The 20,474-nt window shown below is 41.8% G+C and overlaps 1 protein-coding gene across 1 annotated transcript in view; it reads right to left on the reverse strand.

Moving 5' to 3' along the window:
- The window catches only part of CCDC3 (coiled-coil domain containing 3), a 157,224-nt gene extending 141,466 nt beyond the window's left edge, over positions 1-15,758 (reverse strand). Inside the window, exons 1-2 of the mRNA XM_077264593.1 lie at positions 15,254-15,758; positions 7,332-7,497 (exon numbers count right to left, since the gene is read on the reverse strand). Coding sequence (XP_077120708.1) covers positions 7,332-7,497; positions 15,254-15,633 — 546 coding nt within the window. The 5' untranslated portion in view covers positions 15,634-15,758. The remainder of the gene's footprint in view (positions 1-7,331; positions 7,498-15,253) is intronic.
- Between the last annotated feature and the right edge of the window lie 4,716 nt (positions 15,759-20,474).

Here is a 20,474-nt window from a genome sequence, read left to right on the forward strand (position 1 = left end):
AATTTGTCAGAAAAGCAATATTAGCACATGAAACCCGCACATGAGTTTTTCAATAAAGTTTTATCACAGCTAAGTAACAAAGTATTCAAAACAAAGTGGTTTTATTTCTAACATGCTAAAAAAACAAAGCACAATGAAAACCATGCACAGAACACACTGACAAACACAGTGAAAAAAATGTAAGTAACTTATTTTAGCTAGTTGGTGCAGAACTGCTACAGAAAGTCTAAAGCACCAAAAGCGCACCAACTACTCATCATGGGAACTTATCCTTAGAGTTCTAGTTCAACATCACATTACTTGATACTGATTGTCTGTGTCTCAGGAGCTCTATTTAAGTTCCAGACCATAAATTTCCTCAGGGAAACTAGCTACATTCCTTTGTACATCACATACCAAGCAGTTAATTATTGGTTATTAAGTTACTGACACACAGAATTTTCTGCTCAGAAATGTCTGTATTTTGCTTTTTCCTAAGTTTGATTTGGATAAAGTGGTTGTCCGGTCCAGATCAATAAGTCTACGGTTACTCTGTGTGACTGCAGACTAATGAATCTCCCCAGTGCATGCACTGTGTGCTGCAGGGATTCACCGGGATCGGAGGGAATGTATGAGTTATACATTCTACTGACCAATGGGCGTGACCTTGCACCAAACACTTGCATTGAGCAAGGCCGCAGCCTGTCCAGTGACGCGGCCGGCCAGTGGGAATGTCCGACTAGAGGGTGCGGCCTCGCTCCATCCAAGTGGCCATGAGTATGTATAACACATACATACCCTCAGGCCTCGGGTTGGAAACTGGTGAATTCCTGCAGCACACAGTGCATGCGCTGGGGGGATTCATAAGTTTCCAGTCACAAAGAGTGACTGCAGACTTGTTTTGACCGGACAACCCCTTATAGTCTGCAAAATCTTAATTTTCCACTTAATGTCTTAAAATGATGGTATTCTGCATAATAAAAGGTAAAAAGTAGTGGGGCCTTTTCAGAGTGTCAATTTTTATCAATATGTTAATTTCTGGAGCCTGAAGATGACTGAAGAATGCGACATTATTGCTTCTAGTCCCGGTGGAAATCGCCTGTGCGGCCTCTACTGAAGTTACAAGAGTTAGGGACAGGGAGTATATCATCTTTTATTATTATTTTTTTTACCATCACTGCCTCTAAAAAAATGTTTTTAGCCTTAGAACTTGCTGTCAGTCAGTGCCAGGATGTGGTTACAGCCGCCGCGCACTATGCGCTGAGTGGTAACCGGAGCGGAGGTGGCCGTACCCCTATGTCTAACAATTCAAGGCTGCTGGGAGGAATGAACTTCATTTTCTCCTTGCAGCATCCGCACGGCTCCACAATGCTATTAACCTGCAGAATAACTATATTTTTGTATATGACAGGTTCCCTTTAAGTAAAACCTATCTTTATCAGTGACCACTGTGCTAAGAGCTTTTGTTCAAAAATAATGTCGGTAATGCTTGCAAATAGTCATATTACATCTTGGTTGTACAGATAAGTAACATGGCATTAATATTCTGTAGATATGAGTGAATCAATTCAATTAATTATAAAAAATGTGCAGGGCCTGCCAATTTCATACAATCGGTGATTTAATTCACACGAATTGCCAAAAAATGTCCACCATAATTTTACACACTGCAAAAGATTGCATCAGTTACTGAAAGCTTACATGACATCAAGCTTCCCTATAAAGCCTTGCACAGCCAGCCAGTTGGCACAATCTGTATACAAGCTGAGGCAGGGAATGAAGCAGACATTTTTAGGGTGATTCAGGATAGAGAGAAGACATCAGAGCTCACAGCTTAAGAATAGAGACAGGAAAAGAAAGCCCTAAAACACTGGACACACAGTGGCATGTAAAAGTTTGGGCGCCCCTGGTCAAAATTACTGTTATTGTGAACAGTTAAGCAAGTTGAAGATGAAATGATCTTTAAAAGGCCTAAAGTTAAAGATGACACATTTTCTTTGTATTTTAGGCAAAAAATATATATTGTCATTTTCTACATTTTAACCCCTTAACCCCCGGAGGTATTTTCGTTTTTACGGTTTAGTTTTTTGCTCCCCTTCTTCCAAGAGCCATAACTTTTTTATTTCTCGGCCAATATGGTCATGTGAGGGCTTATATTATTGCGGGACAAGTTGTACTTTTGAAAGAGACCATTGATTTTAACACATTGTGTACTGGAAAATGGGAAAACAATTCCAAGTGCGATGAAATTGCAAAAAAAGTGCAATTCCACAATTGTATTTAGTTTTGCTTTTTTACTATGTTCACTAAATGCTAAAACTGACCTGCCATTATGATTCTCCAGATCAATATGAGTTCATAGACACCAAACATGTCTAGAGTTTTCTTTATCTAAATTGTGAAAAAAAAAATTCAAAGTTTGTTAAAAAAATAATGATTGTGCCATTTTTTGATACCCATAGCGTCTCCATTTTTTGTGATCTCGGGTTGGGTGGGGGCTTTTAAAGATAACATTTTGGTGCACATATGATCTTTTGATCACCTATTATTGCAATGTTTCAGAAACCAAAAAAAAGGAATCCTGGCGTTTTTACTTTTTTTCTCGTTACGCCGTTTAGCAATTGGGTTAATTCTTTTTTTATATTGATAGATCGGGCGATTCTGAATGCGGTGATACCAAATATATGTGTATGTTTGATTTTTTTTTAAATTAAATTTTAAAAACATTTTCTTTTTACTTTTGGCCTGCTTCAATAGTCTCCATGGGAGACTAGAAGCTGCCATAACCCGTTCGCCTCTGCTACATACAGGCGATGATCAGATCGTCTGTATGTAGCAGAATTGCTGACTTGATATGAGCGCCGATAGCAATCCGGCAGTGACAACCATAGAGGTCCGCTGAAGACCTCTGGTTAGCAATAAATAACAAAAAAGCTTGGGCACTCACATGAAAATTTATTGTCCAATGTAGGCCAATGAGGCAAATGCCACCACCATACAACAAAGAAAAATGCAGGATGACCCGATTGAAAAACAGGTTAACTTTCGCAACATTTCAGCACGAACATGCCTTTCTCAAGCTGAATCTGCTGTAGAAGGGGGTCAAAGGTAATGGGACCTAGTCTCCTTTCATAAATTGGCATCAATGCAGAAATATTGATCAGTTAATGGACACAGAATGGTCAGATTTTGGCAAGACAAAAGTTTTGTCGCCCACAGAAAGTAATGTGATATTCAAACAAATAATTAACTTAAAATACAAATATATGTTGCATAACATTGGTGAATGAAGGATTGGTGCTATTAGAGTCATATTTAATATTTTGTGTGACTTCCATGAGCTTGAAGGACTGAATCAATGCAGATCAACAATGATTCCTACAATCTATTAATGAAGTAATTAGGAATAGCAAAGATTGCAGTCTTACATGCCTCCCAGAGTTCATCTAGATTCTTTGGCTTTGTCTTCCAAGCTTTCTCTTTCATCCTACCCCAAACATGCTCAATGATGTTCATGTCTGGTGACTGGGCTGACCAGTCCTTGAGCACCTTGATCTTTTTTGCCTGGAGAAACTTTGTTGTAGAGATGGATGTATGAGATGGAGCAACATCCTGCTGCAGAATTTGACCCCTTTTATGATTAGGAATATAAGAGGTAGCTAATACTTCTTGATATTTTAGGCTATTGATATTGCCTTCCACCTTGCAAATGTTTCGCACACCGCCATACTGAATGTAACCCCAGACCATGATCTTTCCACCACCAAATGTAAGTTTTCTGGGTGTATTTTGGATCCATACGAGCTCCAGTAGGTCTCCTGCAGTATTTGCTGCGGTTGTGGTGTAATTCTACTGAAGATTCATCAGAGAAATCCACCTTCTGCCACTTTTCCAGCGTCCATCTGTTTAGCGGGCTGTGGGACTTTGCAAATGCCACACAGTTTTTTATTTGCCTTTTGTTTAGTGCTGGCTTCTGGGCACTGATTCGACCATGGAGGCCATTTCGAGACAGAATCCTACAAACTGTTCTAGTTGACACAGGGACTTGAGGTGACCAGGCCTGTTGGAGCTCTGCTGCAGTGGAAGAGGGGCCTGCTTTGGATTTTCTAATCAACAAACATTCCTCCTGAGCAGTTATCTTGAGGGGTCTGCCGGACCTGGGCTTGTCAAACACATCTCCATCTTTTCAAATCTTTTTTTAATTCTTTGTACTTGACACTGAGACACATTAAAGGTGCCAGCCACCTCTGCAGTGGATCTGGTCTTCAGCCTCTTGATAATCCAGGCTTTGGTCGCAGGGTGGATTTTTGTCATGTTGTCAGAGCTCAAGTTGCAGTTCAAGTGAAGGTCTGGGGTGCTGGGTTTCTTTTTATACACACAAACTAATTAACCGATCATTTACTGAGCACAGGTGAGGATGTGAACTAGGATTGGGTGCATTATATGACCAGGCAACAAAACTTTTGTCTTGCCAAAATCTGACCATTCTGTGTCTATTAACTGATCAATATTTCTGCATTGAGGCCAATTTATTTTCTTAACCTACACCACCGGAGGGTTTCAGCTTTCAAAAAAATAATTTATACAACCAATGGATGAATTTAACTTCAGGTTATAAGCTTATATTTACATAACATGGATAAGTGACATAACTTCTGTCAGGGAGTGTATGTGTATATATATATATATATATATATATATATATATATATATATATATATATATAATTTTCTTTCCCTCAATTACAAAGGAAACGTCTCATCTGTAACTTTAGGCCTTTTGGAGATCATTTAATCTTTAACTTGCTTAACTGTTTAAAATAACAGTGATTTTGACCAGAGGTGTCCAAACTCTTACATACCACTGTAGACTTCAGACAGTTATATGTTGAATAGCTGCAGCACAGAAGAAGATAATTGTAGTATTTATTAATAATACAGAGATTCAATTGATAGAGGGACAGAAAGAGGTAGGGGAGGTGCAAGCAGTAGAAGTGACAAACTCAGTATGTGTGATTAGTGATATTGTGTAGTTGGGTTTTGTCCTGCTGCATTGTTTCCAACATTCAGCCAAAAGATCTTCCTCAGTCGTCTCGGATGCAGGTCATGTATGCTGCTGATGGAGAAGACTCAAAAGTGTCTGAAAGATCTGGTTGTGTTCCTGGAGATGGCAATTCCAGCATGTAGGCATTTGGGGTGTGGGAGTTCTTTCCATTGCTGACAACCAAAGAATCTTTTGCAAACAGCAAACCTGGCATTTTTTATATGACCTGTTAAAGAGCCATAGCTTCTTTTTCTAAACAGCAAAACTTTTGCTGCTGCCAAAAAAGGGATACTTTTTGGGAGGCTTGGTAAACAGCTATCACTTCATTAAGAAGCATCAAACTTCTTGCTACTCGCCAAGCAATGATAATTTTGGGCCACCTCTTGTCAAAGAGACACAGCTTCTTATATGTGCACCAATTGAGTATAAACACCAGGAAGGTATATCATTTTTGGACCATTTTCACATTTTAAAAAGTATAAATCTCTGTGTGTGTTGTTAAAAAAAACTTTTAGTACCAATTATTTTCATCGGTTTATCCATGACCAGATATGTTGAGGTCACTAAGACATTAATATGGCGGTGTTTGTGTTAAGGATCTCAAAAGGGTTACAATACACTCCTAGGAGACCTCAAAGTGTTGCAAATGCCTTTAAAGAGAAATTGGAGGCTTTGTAGTATTGTGATTCACAGAGAATTACCGTATATACTCGAGTATAAGCCGAGATTTTCAGCCCAAATTTTTGGGCTGAAAGTGCCCCTCTCGGCTTATACTCGAGTCACGGTCGGCGGGTGAGGGGGAGAGGGCGCTGAGGCATACTTACCTGCTTCCGGGGCTCCTGGTGCTCCCCCTGCCCGTCCCACGGTCTCCGGGTGCCGCAGCTCTTCCCCTGTTCAGCGGTCACGTGGGACCGCTCATTAGAGAAATGAATATGGACTCCACTCCCATAGGGGCGGAGCCGCCTATTAATTTCTCTAATCAGCGGTAACGGTGACCGCTGACAGAGGAAGAGGCTGCGGCACCGAAGACCAGCTGTCCGGAGGAAGGAGCGGGACGCCGGGAGCAGGTAAGTATGTCATATTCACCTGTCCGCGTTCCACACGCCGGGCGCCGCTCAGTCTTCCCGGCGTCTCTCTGCACTGACTGTTCAGGTCAGAGGGCGCGATGACGCATATAGTGTGCGCGCCGCCCTCTGCCTGATCAGTCAGTGCAGAGAGACGCCGGGACGGGACGCTGAGGAGCTGCACGCAAGAGAGGTGAATATGTCTTTTATTATTTTTATTGCAGCAGCAGCACAGCTTTCTATGGCACATCTATGGGGCAATAATGAACGGTGCAGAGCACTATATGGCAGAGCTATGGGGCAATAATGAACGGTGCAGAGCACTATATGGCACAGCTATGGGGCAATTATGAACGGTGCAGAGCACTATATGGCACAGCTATGGGGCCATAATGAACGGTGCAGAGCACTATATGGCACAGCTATGGGGCAATTATGAACGGTGCAGAGCACTATATGGCACAGCTATGGGGCAATAATGAACGGTGCAGAGCACTATATGGCACAGCTATGGGGCAATAATGAATGGTGCAGAGCACTATATGGCACAGCTATGGGGCAATAATGAACGGTGCAGAGCACTATATGGCACAGCTTTCTATGGCACAGCTATGGGGCCATAATGAACGGTATGGAGCATCTATTTTTATTTTTGAAATTCACCGGTAGCTGCTGCATTTTCCACCCTAGGCTTATACTCGAGTCAATAAGTTTTCCCAGTTTTTTGTGGCAAAATTACGGGGGTCGGCTTATACTCGGGTCGGCTTATACTCGAGTATATACGGTAATTCACAGCTAATTTATTTTTTTGGGAACAAATTTGCCAAAGATACCAAATTCACATTTGTAGAGATTAGCTCATCCCTAATAGTTTGTTCATTTTGTATCTCCATGTATTTCTATCTTTTGGAGTCATGCTTTTCATGTCAATCTTTAAGAAAATTGCTGAATGGTTTGGGGCAACTGTGTTTTATATCATATGATTAGGTTTCTAGAGAAGAAAAATGAAAGCACAATGTGACAACAGTTAGATTCTCTCCTGATTCTCAGGTCCCCATGAACTAGTTTTACCAAAACCAGAGAGAAGACCAGAATAGATCATATAATCACAAGAATATTCGAAAAGACAATAAAAAAAGCAATTAGTAAGGTGCAAGGCTGTGTAATTAGATTCTGAAGGACTAATCACAGATCATGAAACATGAGGCTATAACTAATGGAAATATCATTTCAAATAAACCTTACCCTACTGTCTTCTTGGCTTTCCAGTTCATATACTACTTGTTGTCCTTGAGAACAGTTGGAGTACTGGAAGAGGCTAGAGAAGAGTCTCCAGTTGTCTTGAGTATCTGCAAATATTGCATCCTGAAAATTTACTCCATGTGGGAGCAAATTGTAATTTTCATCCATTCTATAAGACAAAAAATTGATGTTTTTATTTCTGAGTTTTTATCATCCTACAAATAAATTACAAAATTGTAATCAAACACACAAAATAGAGGAGTGCAGTGGAATCAGCCATATTGTCTCTAGGAAAGCTTTTGAGGTAAGGAACTAGAGAAATCCTGACTCTCACAAAATTAGTACTTTAATATGTCAAAGCGATTCCTACACACCACATTAAGGTTGTCAAAAAAAGGCAAAAAATTGTTTTGAATCTAATGTTGTAAAGAACAATTTTTCATTAAACTCCCACGACCCTGACTATAACAACCACTGACAGAAAATATGCAAAAAATGCAATTAACTATAGGAATTCATAGCAATACATGGACACGTCATAAATAGAACACAATTGTGTGGGGAACATTTTATGCTTACATGTTACACCATATTGTGCAAGTAATGCGGCTTGAGCGCCAAAATGTTGCTGTGTACAAAAAAAAAAATAGAAAAAAAAGGAAAAAGGCAGCTCACCCGTTTTCCCAATCACAGACTATGCAAGGTCCAATGCACGGCGTACTAGGAGTACAAGAAGGAAAATACAGACATGAGAAAATCCAACATTCAGATCTTTGTTAGAATAAAAAAAACCTTCTTCATTGTATCATAGTAATAAAAAAAACCTTGATATACATGACATCAAATAATTAAAAACTGCAAATGCGTTTCAGAACATTCTTAGTCACTGAAATGATTAAGTTGTTCTGAAACGCGTTTACAGTTTTTAACTTTCGAGGGTTATTCTTTTTACTATGCTGCAAAAAAGAAGGATTTTTTTACTACGGCGAGGATCTGGAGAATTATCTCATGGTTACAAAGAAACAATTCAAAAGGCACCATAAATATAGATCTAGAACTCATCAATTACTTGCATTGACTCAACTATTTCTGGGTATGGAGGCAACTGTAGAGGTCTGATGATGCTTTTCTATAACATTTCACTTTTTTGCCCTATATTTCTTTTGTTTCTATAGTGAACAGTTTTCAATTATCTTTGATGATATCACATGCATAATGCAGAGTGTTCCTGTCATTGGTATAACTTGAAGCTTATAGGCCCCAATGCAAAATCTCCAATAGGGACCTCAAAAAATAATTATTGGTCATCTCATATGGACTAAAGGGTCCTTTTGGGCCACCATAGGATCTAGGGCCGAGGTACAAACAAAATCCTGCAACCACTATAGTTAACCCACTGGTTCCTGGCATGTCAATAAACAAGAGCTGATACAATTAGACACAAATTGAAAGTAGATTACAACCTACCACACTTTAGGGGCCTGAGATGGATGAACACAAGACAATATAGTGCATGTACACAGCTATATTTATTTATTTTACTCACCTATATAGAGCCATTAATTTCACAGCATTTTACAGACATTATCATTTCTGTCCCCATTGGGACTCACAATCTATATTCCCTGTAGATTCCCTATCAGTATGTCTTTGGAGTGTGGGATGAAACTGCAGTACCCAGAGGAAACCCCTACAAACACTGGGACAACATACAAACTGGTGGGATTTGAACCTAGGACCCCAGAGCTGCAAGTCAGCAGTGTTAAAGGGAATCTGTCACCCTATTTTAGGCCTATAAGCTAAGGCCACCGCCATCATTTGCTTATTATTATAGAATGCTGTAGATAAGCTCCCGATGTAACCTGAAAGATAAGAAAAACAAGTTAGATTATACTCACCCAGGGGAGGTCTCGGTGCGGTCCGGTCCGATGGGCGTCACGGTCTGGGTCCAGTGCCTCGCATCTTCATACGATGATGTCCTCTTCTTTGCTTCCTGCCGCGGCTCCTGCGCAGGCGTACTGATTTGCCCTGTTGAGGGCAGAGCAAAGTACTGCAGTGCGCAGGCGCTGAGCCTCTCTGACCTTTCCCGGCGCCTGCACACTGCAGTACTTTGCTCTGCCTCAACAGGGCAAATCAGTACGCCTGCGCCAGAGCCGCAGCAGGAAGCAAAGAAGAGGACGTCATCATATGAAGATGGGAGGTGCCGGACCCGGACCACGATGCCCATCGGACCGGACTGAGCCGGGGCCGCCCGTGGGTGAGTATAATCTAACTTGTTTTTCTTATCTTTCAGGTTACATCGGGGGCTTATCTTCAGCATTATAGAATGCTGTAGATAAGCCCCTGATGGCGGTGGCCTTATCTTATAGGCCTAAAATGGGGTGACAGATTTCCTTTAACCACTAAGCCACCGTGCTACCCTTATACAGTATATGCTGTGCAAGAGGAATACAGTACTGTGCTAGGGAGGAACATCGTAGCTGATTTTTAATCAGAATTCAGTTATGAAATCAGCTGGCACTGTAGATTTCCTGGCATTAAAATTTTGTGGAGGAGGGAGAAGCAGACAAATTCTACGGTAAGTTCTCTTGAAATGACAGCTACAGTTCTCCAAAGAACTATCTTAATAATGGAAAAATCTGTTTTCACTGAAGACATATTATTTACTTGTAGACTGAGAATTTTGAGAGTGAATGATCAGTCCAAGAGGAGAGAGAAGCAAATTTTTCTAATGAGATGTATTACGAAGATTCTTATTTTCATATGTACTATTTCTTTATGGAATATAAATTAAAATGATGGATACTCTAAGTTATCTCCCTTCACAGTTAGGCTATGTGCACACGATGCGGATTTGCTGCAGATCCGCAGCGGATTTTTCTGCGCAGAAACGGTTCAAATCCGCACTGTGATGTACAGTACAATGTAAATCAATGTGATAAAAAAAATAGCTGTGCAGATGGTGTGGAAAAATCAGTGTGGAATTGCTGGGGATTTCAAAGAAGTGCATGTCACTTCTTTTGTGCGGATCTGCAGCGTTTCTGCACCCCTCCATGTTACAAATCCGCAGTGGCAAAAAACGCAGAAAATCGGCACAAAATCCGCATCAATTCCACATAAAAAACACACAAAATCCGCATAAAAACCGCGGCTAATCCGCAGCTGCAGATTCTGCCAGGAGATGCGGATTTTGTGCAGAAAATTCTGCACCACTTTTCCTACTTGTGCACATAGCCTTAAACTTCCGAAACAGATTTGCATGAATGAAATAAAACAGTTCACAATGTAGAACAGAACACACACATACAGTTTTGATGCAGATTGTAACTCCCTCCTTTGTATTTCCTGCAAGTTTGGAATCCACTTCTGGCTTTAGATCTAGAATACTCCATCAAAAACAAGTACAGTATATAAGGTATGTGCACATGCAGCGCTGCTGTTTGGGGCAGGCAAACTAGGCATTTGCGTAGGGCCCCCACTCCACCAGGTGACCTCAGCCAGTGGCATGCTGGTAATAGCGGCACACCACATGGCAGCTATGGGGCCCGCGAGTCAGTGGGGTTCAATGCTAGCGCTGGCTCCGCCCCCAAAATTGAACTGTATTGGCATCATAGAGTTACAGTGATACAATTGAAATCAATGATGGAGGAGAGAGCATCAGGTGACTCTCCCTCTCACATAATTTCCCCTCTGCTTCTGACGCTGGGGGCACGATGTTGTTGCTTCATTGCGCGTCACGCTGTGAAGAGCAATGGAGCTGCTGAGAAGATGCGCTGCAGTCTGTAGCAGCAGGGTAATGGGGAGAGGTATTTTATTTATTTAGTTTTAAATCAGTGAGTACATGGTGGCCATAATACTGGAGGAATATGGGCTGTACATTATACTCTGAGGCTGCATTACACTCTATCAAAGACTATGGAGTTTGCATTATACTATGTGTACTATATGGGAGTGCATTATACTGTATGGGGCTGCATTATATGTATATATATGTATATGTACTGTATGGAGTACTATGGGGAATGCACTATACTATATGAAGGACTATGGGATGCATTATACTATGGGGAGTGCATTGCACTATATGGAGGACTATGGGGGTGCATTATACTATATAAAGGGCTATGGAATGCATTATACTATATGGAGGACTATGGGGAATGCATTATACTATATGGAGGACTATGAGGAGTGCATTATATTATATGGAGGACTATGAAGTGTGCATTATACAATATGGAGGTCTATGGGGAGTGTATTAGGGAACACTATACTATGTGGAGAACTATTGGGCACATTATACTGCATGGAGGACTATGGGGTGTGCATTATACTATTTGGAGGACTATGGGGTGCATTATACTATGTGGAGGACTATTGGGTGCATTATACTAAACAAGCTAAATTATGACTATTCATTAAGTGATTGTTAAGTTATTGGATTGTTTACGCTGGAACAGAAAACATTGTTCTAAGCAACACATCAACGGGTGAAAACTGCAGATATTCTGATGATAACATAATACTGTATGGGGACAGATTGATCCACTAGTGATTGTTTTGTGTCCATCATTCTTCCTAACAGGTGTTAAGAGGCCGGGGAACAATAATCGAACAATATTAAATATTGTTGATCACGCTCGTTTAACGGTCTGAACTGGGGGCATATAAATGCAACGGAAATGTTTCTGTGTGATGGTGCAATATGTTAGGATTTGAGGCCCCACTTTAAACTATTGACCAGGGCCCCACTTTGTCAAAAACCAGCACTGTGCACTTGACCCAAGCGAAAGCCCCTGCAAAAAATAAACATAATGTACAGCAATGTAAAAACTACATTTCTGTGCACACGTTCAGTCTTTTGCTACTTCTTTTAACCATTTCAGAGTCAGGAACAGTGAATCAGTTATAAGAAGTAGCATGATCATACTTTGGATGACTTCTGCTAGCTATAATCTATATATATAATCTATATATATAATCGTCTAAGGTCCACTTCCGTCTGAATGTCTGTTTCTGTCACGGAAATCCCGCGTCGCTGATTGGTCGCGGCCGGGTGGCACGACCAATCATCAACAGGCCCAGTCCAGCCGCGAATTGGCCCCTCCCTCAGCACCCACATAGCGGTTTAGCAGTCCGTTAAACGGACTGCGTTACACAACGGCATAACGCGGTGTAACGCAGTCCGTTAACGCTGCCATTATCCCTGTAAGTGTAACCAACTTTTTAGTATTGATGCTGCCTATGCAATATACTACGTGGCTGTGCTATATACTACGTGGCTGTGTTATATACTACGTAGCTATGCTATATACTACGTGGCTGTGCAATTTACTATATGGCTGTGCAATATATTACGTGGGCTGTGTTACATAATTCGTGGGATGTTATATACTGCGTGGCCTGTGTTATATACTACGTCACTGTGCTCTACACTGCGTGGGCTGTGCTATATACTATGTGGCTTTGCAATATACTACGTGGCTGTGCTATATACTACGTGGCTGTGTTATATACTACATGGGCTGTGTTATATACTGCGTGGGCTGTGTTATATACTACGTGGGCTGTGCTCTATACTATGTGGGCTGTGTCATATACTGCATGAGCTGTGTTATATACTGTGTGGGCTGTGCTATATACTATGTGGGCTGTGCTATATACTACGTGGCTGTGCTATATACTACATGTTGTGCAATATGCTATGTGGCTGTGCTATATACTATGTGGCTGTGCTATATACTACGTGGGCTGTGTTATATACTATGTGGGCTGTGTTATATACTATGTGGCTGTGTTATATACTGTGTGGGCTGTGCTATATACTACATGGGCTGTTATATACTGCGTGGGCTGTGCTATATACTACGTGGCTGTGCAATATACTATGTGGCTGTGCAATATACTATGTGGCTGTGCAATATACTACGTAGCTGTGCTGTATAATACATGGCTGTGCTATATACTATGTGGCTGTGTTATATACTACGTAGCTGTGCTATATACTAAGTGGCTCTGCAATATACTACGTGGCTGTGCTATATACTACGTGGCTGTGTTATATACTACATAGCTATGCTATATACTACGTGGCTGTGCAATTTACTATATGGCTGTGCAATATACTATGTGGCTGTGCAATATACTATGTGGCTGTGCAATATACTATGTGGCTGTGTTATATACTACGCAGCTGTGCTATATACTACGTGAATGTGCTATATACTATGTGGCTGTGCTATATACTATGTGGCTGTGCTATATACTATGTGGCTGTGCTACATACTACATGGCTGTGCTATATACTACGTGGCTGTGCTATATACTACGTGGGCTGTGCTATATACTGCATGGGATGTGCTATATACGTGGGCTGTGTTATATACTGCGTGTGCTGTGCTATATACTACGTGGCTGTGCAATATACTACGTAGCTGTGCAATATATTACTTGGCTGTGCAATATACTACGTGGCTGTGTTATATACTATGTAGCTGTGCTATATACTACATGGCTGTGCTATATACTACGTGGGCTGTGTTATATCCTACCTGGGCTGTGAGACTCTTTCGCCCGGGGCCCTCAAAAACCTGGAGCTGGCCCTGGCTTCACTGATTGGTCGGGATTTGAACCACGCTTCGCTAATTGGTCGCGCCCGGCCGGACGAATCCTGTGTATTCATTGCATTATTCTGAAATCTTCATAAATAAACTACATACATATTCTAGAATACCTGATGCATTAGAATCGGGCCACCATCTAGTGTAAATTATAAATGGAAAGACACTTGTGGCAGAGCTACCGCAAAAGCAACAGCAAACAGCTTCAGGAAAAAGACTATTTTTTACGTGCGTTTCTGCCAGTTGAAAAATGCAGTGTTTTATGGTACCAGCAAAGCAAATAACATTTCTGAAATGTATTTTTTGCTTGCAGATTTGAACCTTCAAAGCTTTTCTACAACTTTGCATCATGTGAATTCTTTCTGCATTTTTCCAGGTTTTTCATCCAACCAAACGAAAGGGAATAAAAGCATGAAAAAACGCATCAATAAATATAAGCAAAAATGCGTCAAAAAACACGACAATGACACACATATTTTAGGCAGTGTTTTTCCTGCCAATACTCTGTTTTTTGCGGCTGAACAATACAATACAGGAGCAAAAAAACCCAATGATATGCCCAACAGAAAGTAGTACTATAACGATAAAAAAAGGTACATGAAGTGCAGACATCCCATGAAGCCGGTATAATAGGCAAAGGTTTTACAGCCAACAAAATAACTGCTAGTAGCTGATAGTTTTCCATAAGCCCAAATCTCACTACTTTTAGCCTTCACGGTATAATCTGACAATTGTACCTATCAGCTACAAGCAGAGGAGACATTCAACTTTCTGAAACCAGAACAGTGACCAGAAGCAGCCAACAAAATGTGTACTGTACTGGTTCTATACATCACATTAAAATCATTGTATCTTTTATACTTCTATCAATGGCTTTATTCCACTGCTGATTTATTCCACTGCTAATAAAATCCTTTGGGTTGACATAAAACTTTTTTTTTTCACATATCATCTGACATTCAGCAAATGTAACTTTTGCAACAATTTGTATTGTGATTTTCTTACAATCGACTCAAAGCAATTACTGTATGTGTATATGAAGAATAATGAGATACTATAACCGAAAAATGTTATGATCTGCTAATCTGACTCATTAACCATTATTAACACTTTTAAGTGCAGTAAATGTTGGTATGATGTTAATATTTTCCCTATCAGAATATTTCTTTGTGTCATTCTGTAACATGTTCCAGTAATGAACTAGTGGGATGACCCTGACATTGGTTTGCCACCACTTAGTCATCCACCACAACTCTTATAGACAATCACAGTTACTATGTGATCCCTCCATGTCAGTGCACTCACCTGAGGAAGAAGAAGAAGGAGTGCCCTTCCACCACAGTATATGAGTGACAGTCAAAGTATCCCAGACCAGTGATGTTCAGCCTGGATCCTGCAGGAACCTCCAGCATGCTGCCCCAAGCCTGGTCACACAGAAGCTCTATCTCTGCTGAGTAGAAGAAGGTGCTGTCTCCTGCCTCATGCTGCCAGGGCAAGTAGTTGTATATGGTGCTGAATATGCTGCTGTGGGTCTCCTGGTGGACTGCCAGCACCTTGGCATAGAGGATGATTTGGGCCAGCTCCGCTCTGCACCCCTCACTCAGGTGTCTCCACTCAGAGGACAGCTGACAGCCCAGAGCACTGCTCCAGATAGCCAGGGCAGTGACCACCAAGCGAAGCATCATGAGTGATCCAAGTAGACTGCAGTCTGAGAATGGCTGCAAGTTTACAGACAGCTGTCATCTCCCATTGTGCTGGGCTCTGCTCATCCCTCCTGTGAGTATAGCACTGTGCAGACCCCTAAAGCAGTGCCAGCCTCCTGCTCAGACACAGGCAGTACTAGGACTGGCTCCCACGCCCCCTGTCTTGTAATACAGGCAGGACACACTCCAGGAGGAGGAACTCTGCTTTAGGATTTCCAATATTTCCCTTTTACACATGTGGCCGAGTCCTGACCATTATTTGTCATGTTCCTAAAAATATGCTCGGGTCTTTGAAACATCTCTGCTAGTTAACCATTTTTTGTTCTATCTATATGGCAGAAAAAGCACTAGCAAAGTGATGAAAAGAAAGGTCCTATTAATTTGTATGGGAAACATCTTGCTGTAAAAAATGCTTCAGGCTTTCAAATAGTTTAAAAGAATTAATGTATATTTTTCTGGAGTTTTCCACTAGGAATACATTACAATCTAAGTACATGAAATACATAGGAAAGGCTAAAGAGACACCCAGAAGACACTCAGGTGTCCTTTTTTTTAGCGTTTTGTCAGCGCTTTTCTTCATTGTTTAAATAGTTTTTAAAAATCTGGAAAACTACATTAAAAAGACACCTAAAGGATACTGAAAAATCCGCATCAATTCCGCATAAAAACCGCACAAAATCCGCGGCAAATCTGCACCTGCGGATTCTGCCAGGAAATACGGATTTTGTGCAGAAAATTCTGCACCCCAATCCGCAATGTGTGCACAAAGCCTAAAAAAAGCAGCTACTGTGTTACAAAACTACAGAAAAAGGCAATGATACTAGGATTGTCTTCTGCTGCAAAAAAAACACACTCTAGACCGCCAGAAAATGATTGCAATGTGAACATACCATTAGGGTCATGTTCCCACATATAAATGCAGCAGTTTTCTAAAGAAAATTTTGCAATGTTTTACAGTACCAGCATTGTTTATGAGTCTGACATTGGAACAATCTCATCCAAATGCTGCATAAAATATCTCCTGTGTAACTTTACCAGCACTGCAGACTTGAAATAAGAATCAGGGATGCCAGTGTGAATTTTACCCTTGTTAAAAGCCAAGCTCACTGTCAGCATTTTTGTAACATTCTGTTGTGGTGAGGCCTGTAGCGGAAATGCCCATCTGAACATACACTAAAGGCTTATTCTGACACCCATGGATTTCAGTCCGATATTGGACCGTAATGAAGAACTGTCCATCGGTCTTCCAACTTGAGCGTGGCAGCCTCATAGAGATATATGACGTTGTCACTCTCGGGTTGGGAGAGCCACGCCAGTCCGTGCATGCTTGGACCACGGCCAGTCCGTGCATTAACTGTGCTTGGACCACGGCCAGTCCGTGCATTAACAGTCTGTGCTTGGCCCAATTGTCACAGATGTATGAATGAGCCCTTACGTGTCTTCTCTCAAAATAAACTTATGTTTTACTTGGTGATATATAGGGATGAGTTACTGTAGCGCCCCCACCGCCGCAGGGCCGAGGGGTACCCGGTACCGGGCCTCTGGGTCTCTGCTCTGGGGTTGTCACGGTGGCTAGACCCGGTCCGTGACCCTGCTGAGGGGCGTACAATGTAGGTAGAGGTATAGAAGGGTGTTATCGTGCAGGACGCAATCAATCACAAGGACACAGGGGTGCAGTCTCTTTACCTCTTTACTGAAAGTCTCAAAGTCCTCAATCCGGAATACGGTTAACCAGGCTGCGCAAGTCCGGCCGGTCCGATGGCACCTCCAGAATTCCCTTTGCAGGTGGAAATCAGTGTCTACCTGCTAGCGCTTGTGTGTTGCGGTCCTCCCCTGCTGTGCTTACGGGATAGTCCCCACAACTGTTGTGTCTGTTTCTCGTGTTCCCTCACAACTCGATCGGATGATGTTCTTCTCCTCCGTCCCTTCCTGATGTTCTGGTTAGGACGCACCCGTATGACGGGTAGGCTCGGAGCTCTTCCGGGACCCTAGAGTCGCCCCTCTCCTAGTGTGCCCCCTATGTCTTCGTAGGTGATATAGTTGAGACAGCCTGTAACTGACTGTCCTGCCGTAGGTTTGAAGTATGGCCTGGAGTTCTATACTTCCTCGGCGTTCCGGCCACCGGTAAATTGTGCCTCAGTAGGATGTTGCCTCGGTCTAACAGCACGACTCCTACTGGTATTTCTCCTTCTTGGTTTGATCTCGTTTCTCACTCAGCACAATAAATCTCGCTTCTTATCCTTTCTTGGGGCACCGCCGCAATGTCGTGCAGGCACGGTCCCGTAACGTTCTCTCTGGTTGCCAGGCCTCTGTCAGGATCCCACCCCTGACAGGGACCCTACCGAATCTTCCCCTGCAACACCCTCTGCCACAAGGTGTTGCTTGGTTCCAACCCAGTCAGCGTTCTCTCTAACTTCCTGCCTGACCCCCAGTTTTACCAAAGTGTGAGGAGTGGCCTAATAAATAGCACCCTTAGCTCCCCCTGGAGGCCCGACTGTGAAATGTATTGGTGTATGTGATACCTGGTCAGATGAATCCCTTCAGTGCCATCAGACGTACCATAGCCCCCCATAGTGGCGGAGCAACAGTACTGCAACGACCAGGACTCTGGGGCGCTGCATTACATTTTTGCCCAATTTGCATTTCATTAATTTGCCTGATTTATCACCCATAAGGCCACATTAACAAATGATTTCTTTGCCAATGCATCCTAATTATTTAACACTAGAACTACCGCAGGTTTCATAATACCTATAACTACCATTAGGGGTCATTTTGACCCCCATTCAAAAGTACTGACTCTGGAGTAAAAATAACTTTTTTGTTGTCAACAAATTAACGAATATTTATTTTAATTTAGTAGAAACAGTGTTAAGATCAAGTACAGCACGCATTTTCTTTTTACATGGTCATAGCATGAAGCTGAAGAATGAACTCCCGTCTGCTAATTTTACTCCCAGTTGCTGTTTTATAGAGTATAGTTGCGTTTATAGCTGCTAAATCAAGTACATTACAAAACACCTGAACTGGCCATCGGCGGCTTCCAGATTTTGTGGTGTACTTTCGAGCCATCTGGTCTACTGTGTCCACTCCAACCTTTGTTTTATTGTAAAATTGTACCATTTCCGGTTTTTTTTCTTGTCGTTTCCAACTGCTACATCTGGGTGAAGACTACTGAGCAAAATTACATTCTTATTTGGCTTACGTTGGTAAACTGTAAGAATGATGTCACCATTCTTCATCAGAGTAGTCTCATATGTATTTGTTATTAGGAGACTTGCCTACTACTACTTTTATGTATGGGGTCAAATTGACCCCTTCAGTACTTATAGGTATGAATTGTAAAATCCGGGACCCTGAAAAAGTTTAAATTCATTTTTGTGTCCTAAAATATACACTACCATGAATAAATAAAAGTCACAAAAACTCAGAACTCATTTGTTAAAATTTTAGAAATTATAGGAAAAAGAAATAGCAAAAGGGTCAAAATGACCCCTCCGGTAGTTCTAGTGTTAAAAGCATCTGTCAACAGTTAGTGAGTAGAGTTGAACGAGTTTTTGAAAATTCAGTTCAGATTACGATAGACAGAGAATATTGAATTTGCAATATTCGCTGAACACAGCCAAACGTCATTGGAGTCAATGGGAGTTGAAATGATCGAATATGTTCGGACCTGATCTTCAAACATAAATTCGGCAGGAATAGTGTACCAATACGGCACGAATATGGCAAATTCAGATTTGGCGATCATTTCCGAACATATTCGCTCATCTCTACTAGTGAGCACCAACACTGACCCTCTAAAACAGGGGTGGGGAACCTCAGGTCCCCAAGCCGTTTATAGCTCTCGATTACCTTTTATCCAGCTTCTGGGCAGATTCCAGGGGACAGCAGTGCTTGAGCTGGCAGCTGTATTTGGATGGCTGCCAGCCCTTTAATTTCTTCTTGCTATGAGCACGCAGTGTTCACTAATGAATGTTGAGGCGTGTGCAATGAATGATAGGTCCTAACACCAGTCCCAGCATCAGGAAGCACTTTGAGGGTGGTGATAGCTTGCAATTTGTGCGTCCCCAGAAGGATGGTATAAATATCCAAATAGCCCCTGGCAGAAATAACGTTCCCCACCCCTGCTCTAAAACCTATGTCAGCACTTTAGTCTGTAATGTCATGTGGGGCAGTAGCCGTGGGCGAGGTAACATCTATTATGCCTAGTGATGAGCTGGATTCTGGCCACCAGGGTACCCACGTCATCAGCTGGTATTGCCAGGTGGAAAAACTAGACTACACTTTAATCAGTTGGCACATACAAGTGAATGGGCTGTCCAGTTTATGAACTTATGCATTGGTCCTTCCAGGGAAAATAACTATTTTAGTGACTTTGGTTAATAGTGGGAAATTTAAGCAAAAAAATAGGGACTGCTTGAAGGACACAATGACAAAAACTACTATTCTTGAAAAGACTCAAACACTATGTCTTGTTTACTGCAACAGAGAGGACCTAGAAGACCGCATTGTTTGATTTCTCCTACACTGATTAGAAGCACTTCACTCTCATATTAAACGGTGCAAGCTTTCCTGCATTAAGGCTCAGCTGTTCACCGTTAGCCACTACCATCTCTTATATAATCTGGACCCTGGCTAGCACTCATTGTCAGAGCTAGCTTTTGCTGCATGTCTAGAGGTAGATGGTGGTTGTTATTGGAGAAGGTGTTAGGTGGATTTATCTGTGGCTGTTGCTAGGTTTTGAGTGTGTGATAATTCCCTTTCTTCTCCTACTTTGTGTCATGCCAAGGTAGGCAGAGCAAGGTTAGTGACACCACTAG

The sequence above is a fragment of the Ranitomeya variabilis genome, chromosome 5, assembly GCF_051348905.1.
Source record: "Ranitomeya variabilis isolate aRanVar5 chromosome 5, aRanVar5.hap1, whole genome shotgun sequence".
In the NCBI taxonomy this organism is placed as follows: domain Eukaryota; kingdom Metazoa; phylum Chordata; class Amphibia; order Anura; family Dendrobatidae; genus Ranitomeya; species Ranitomeya variabilis.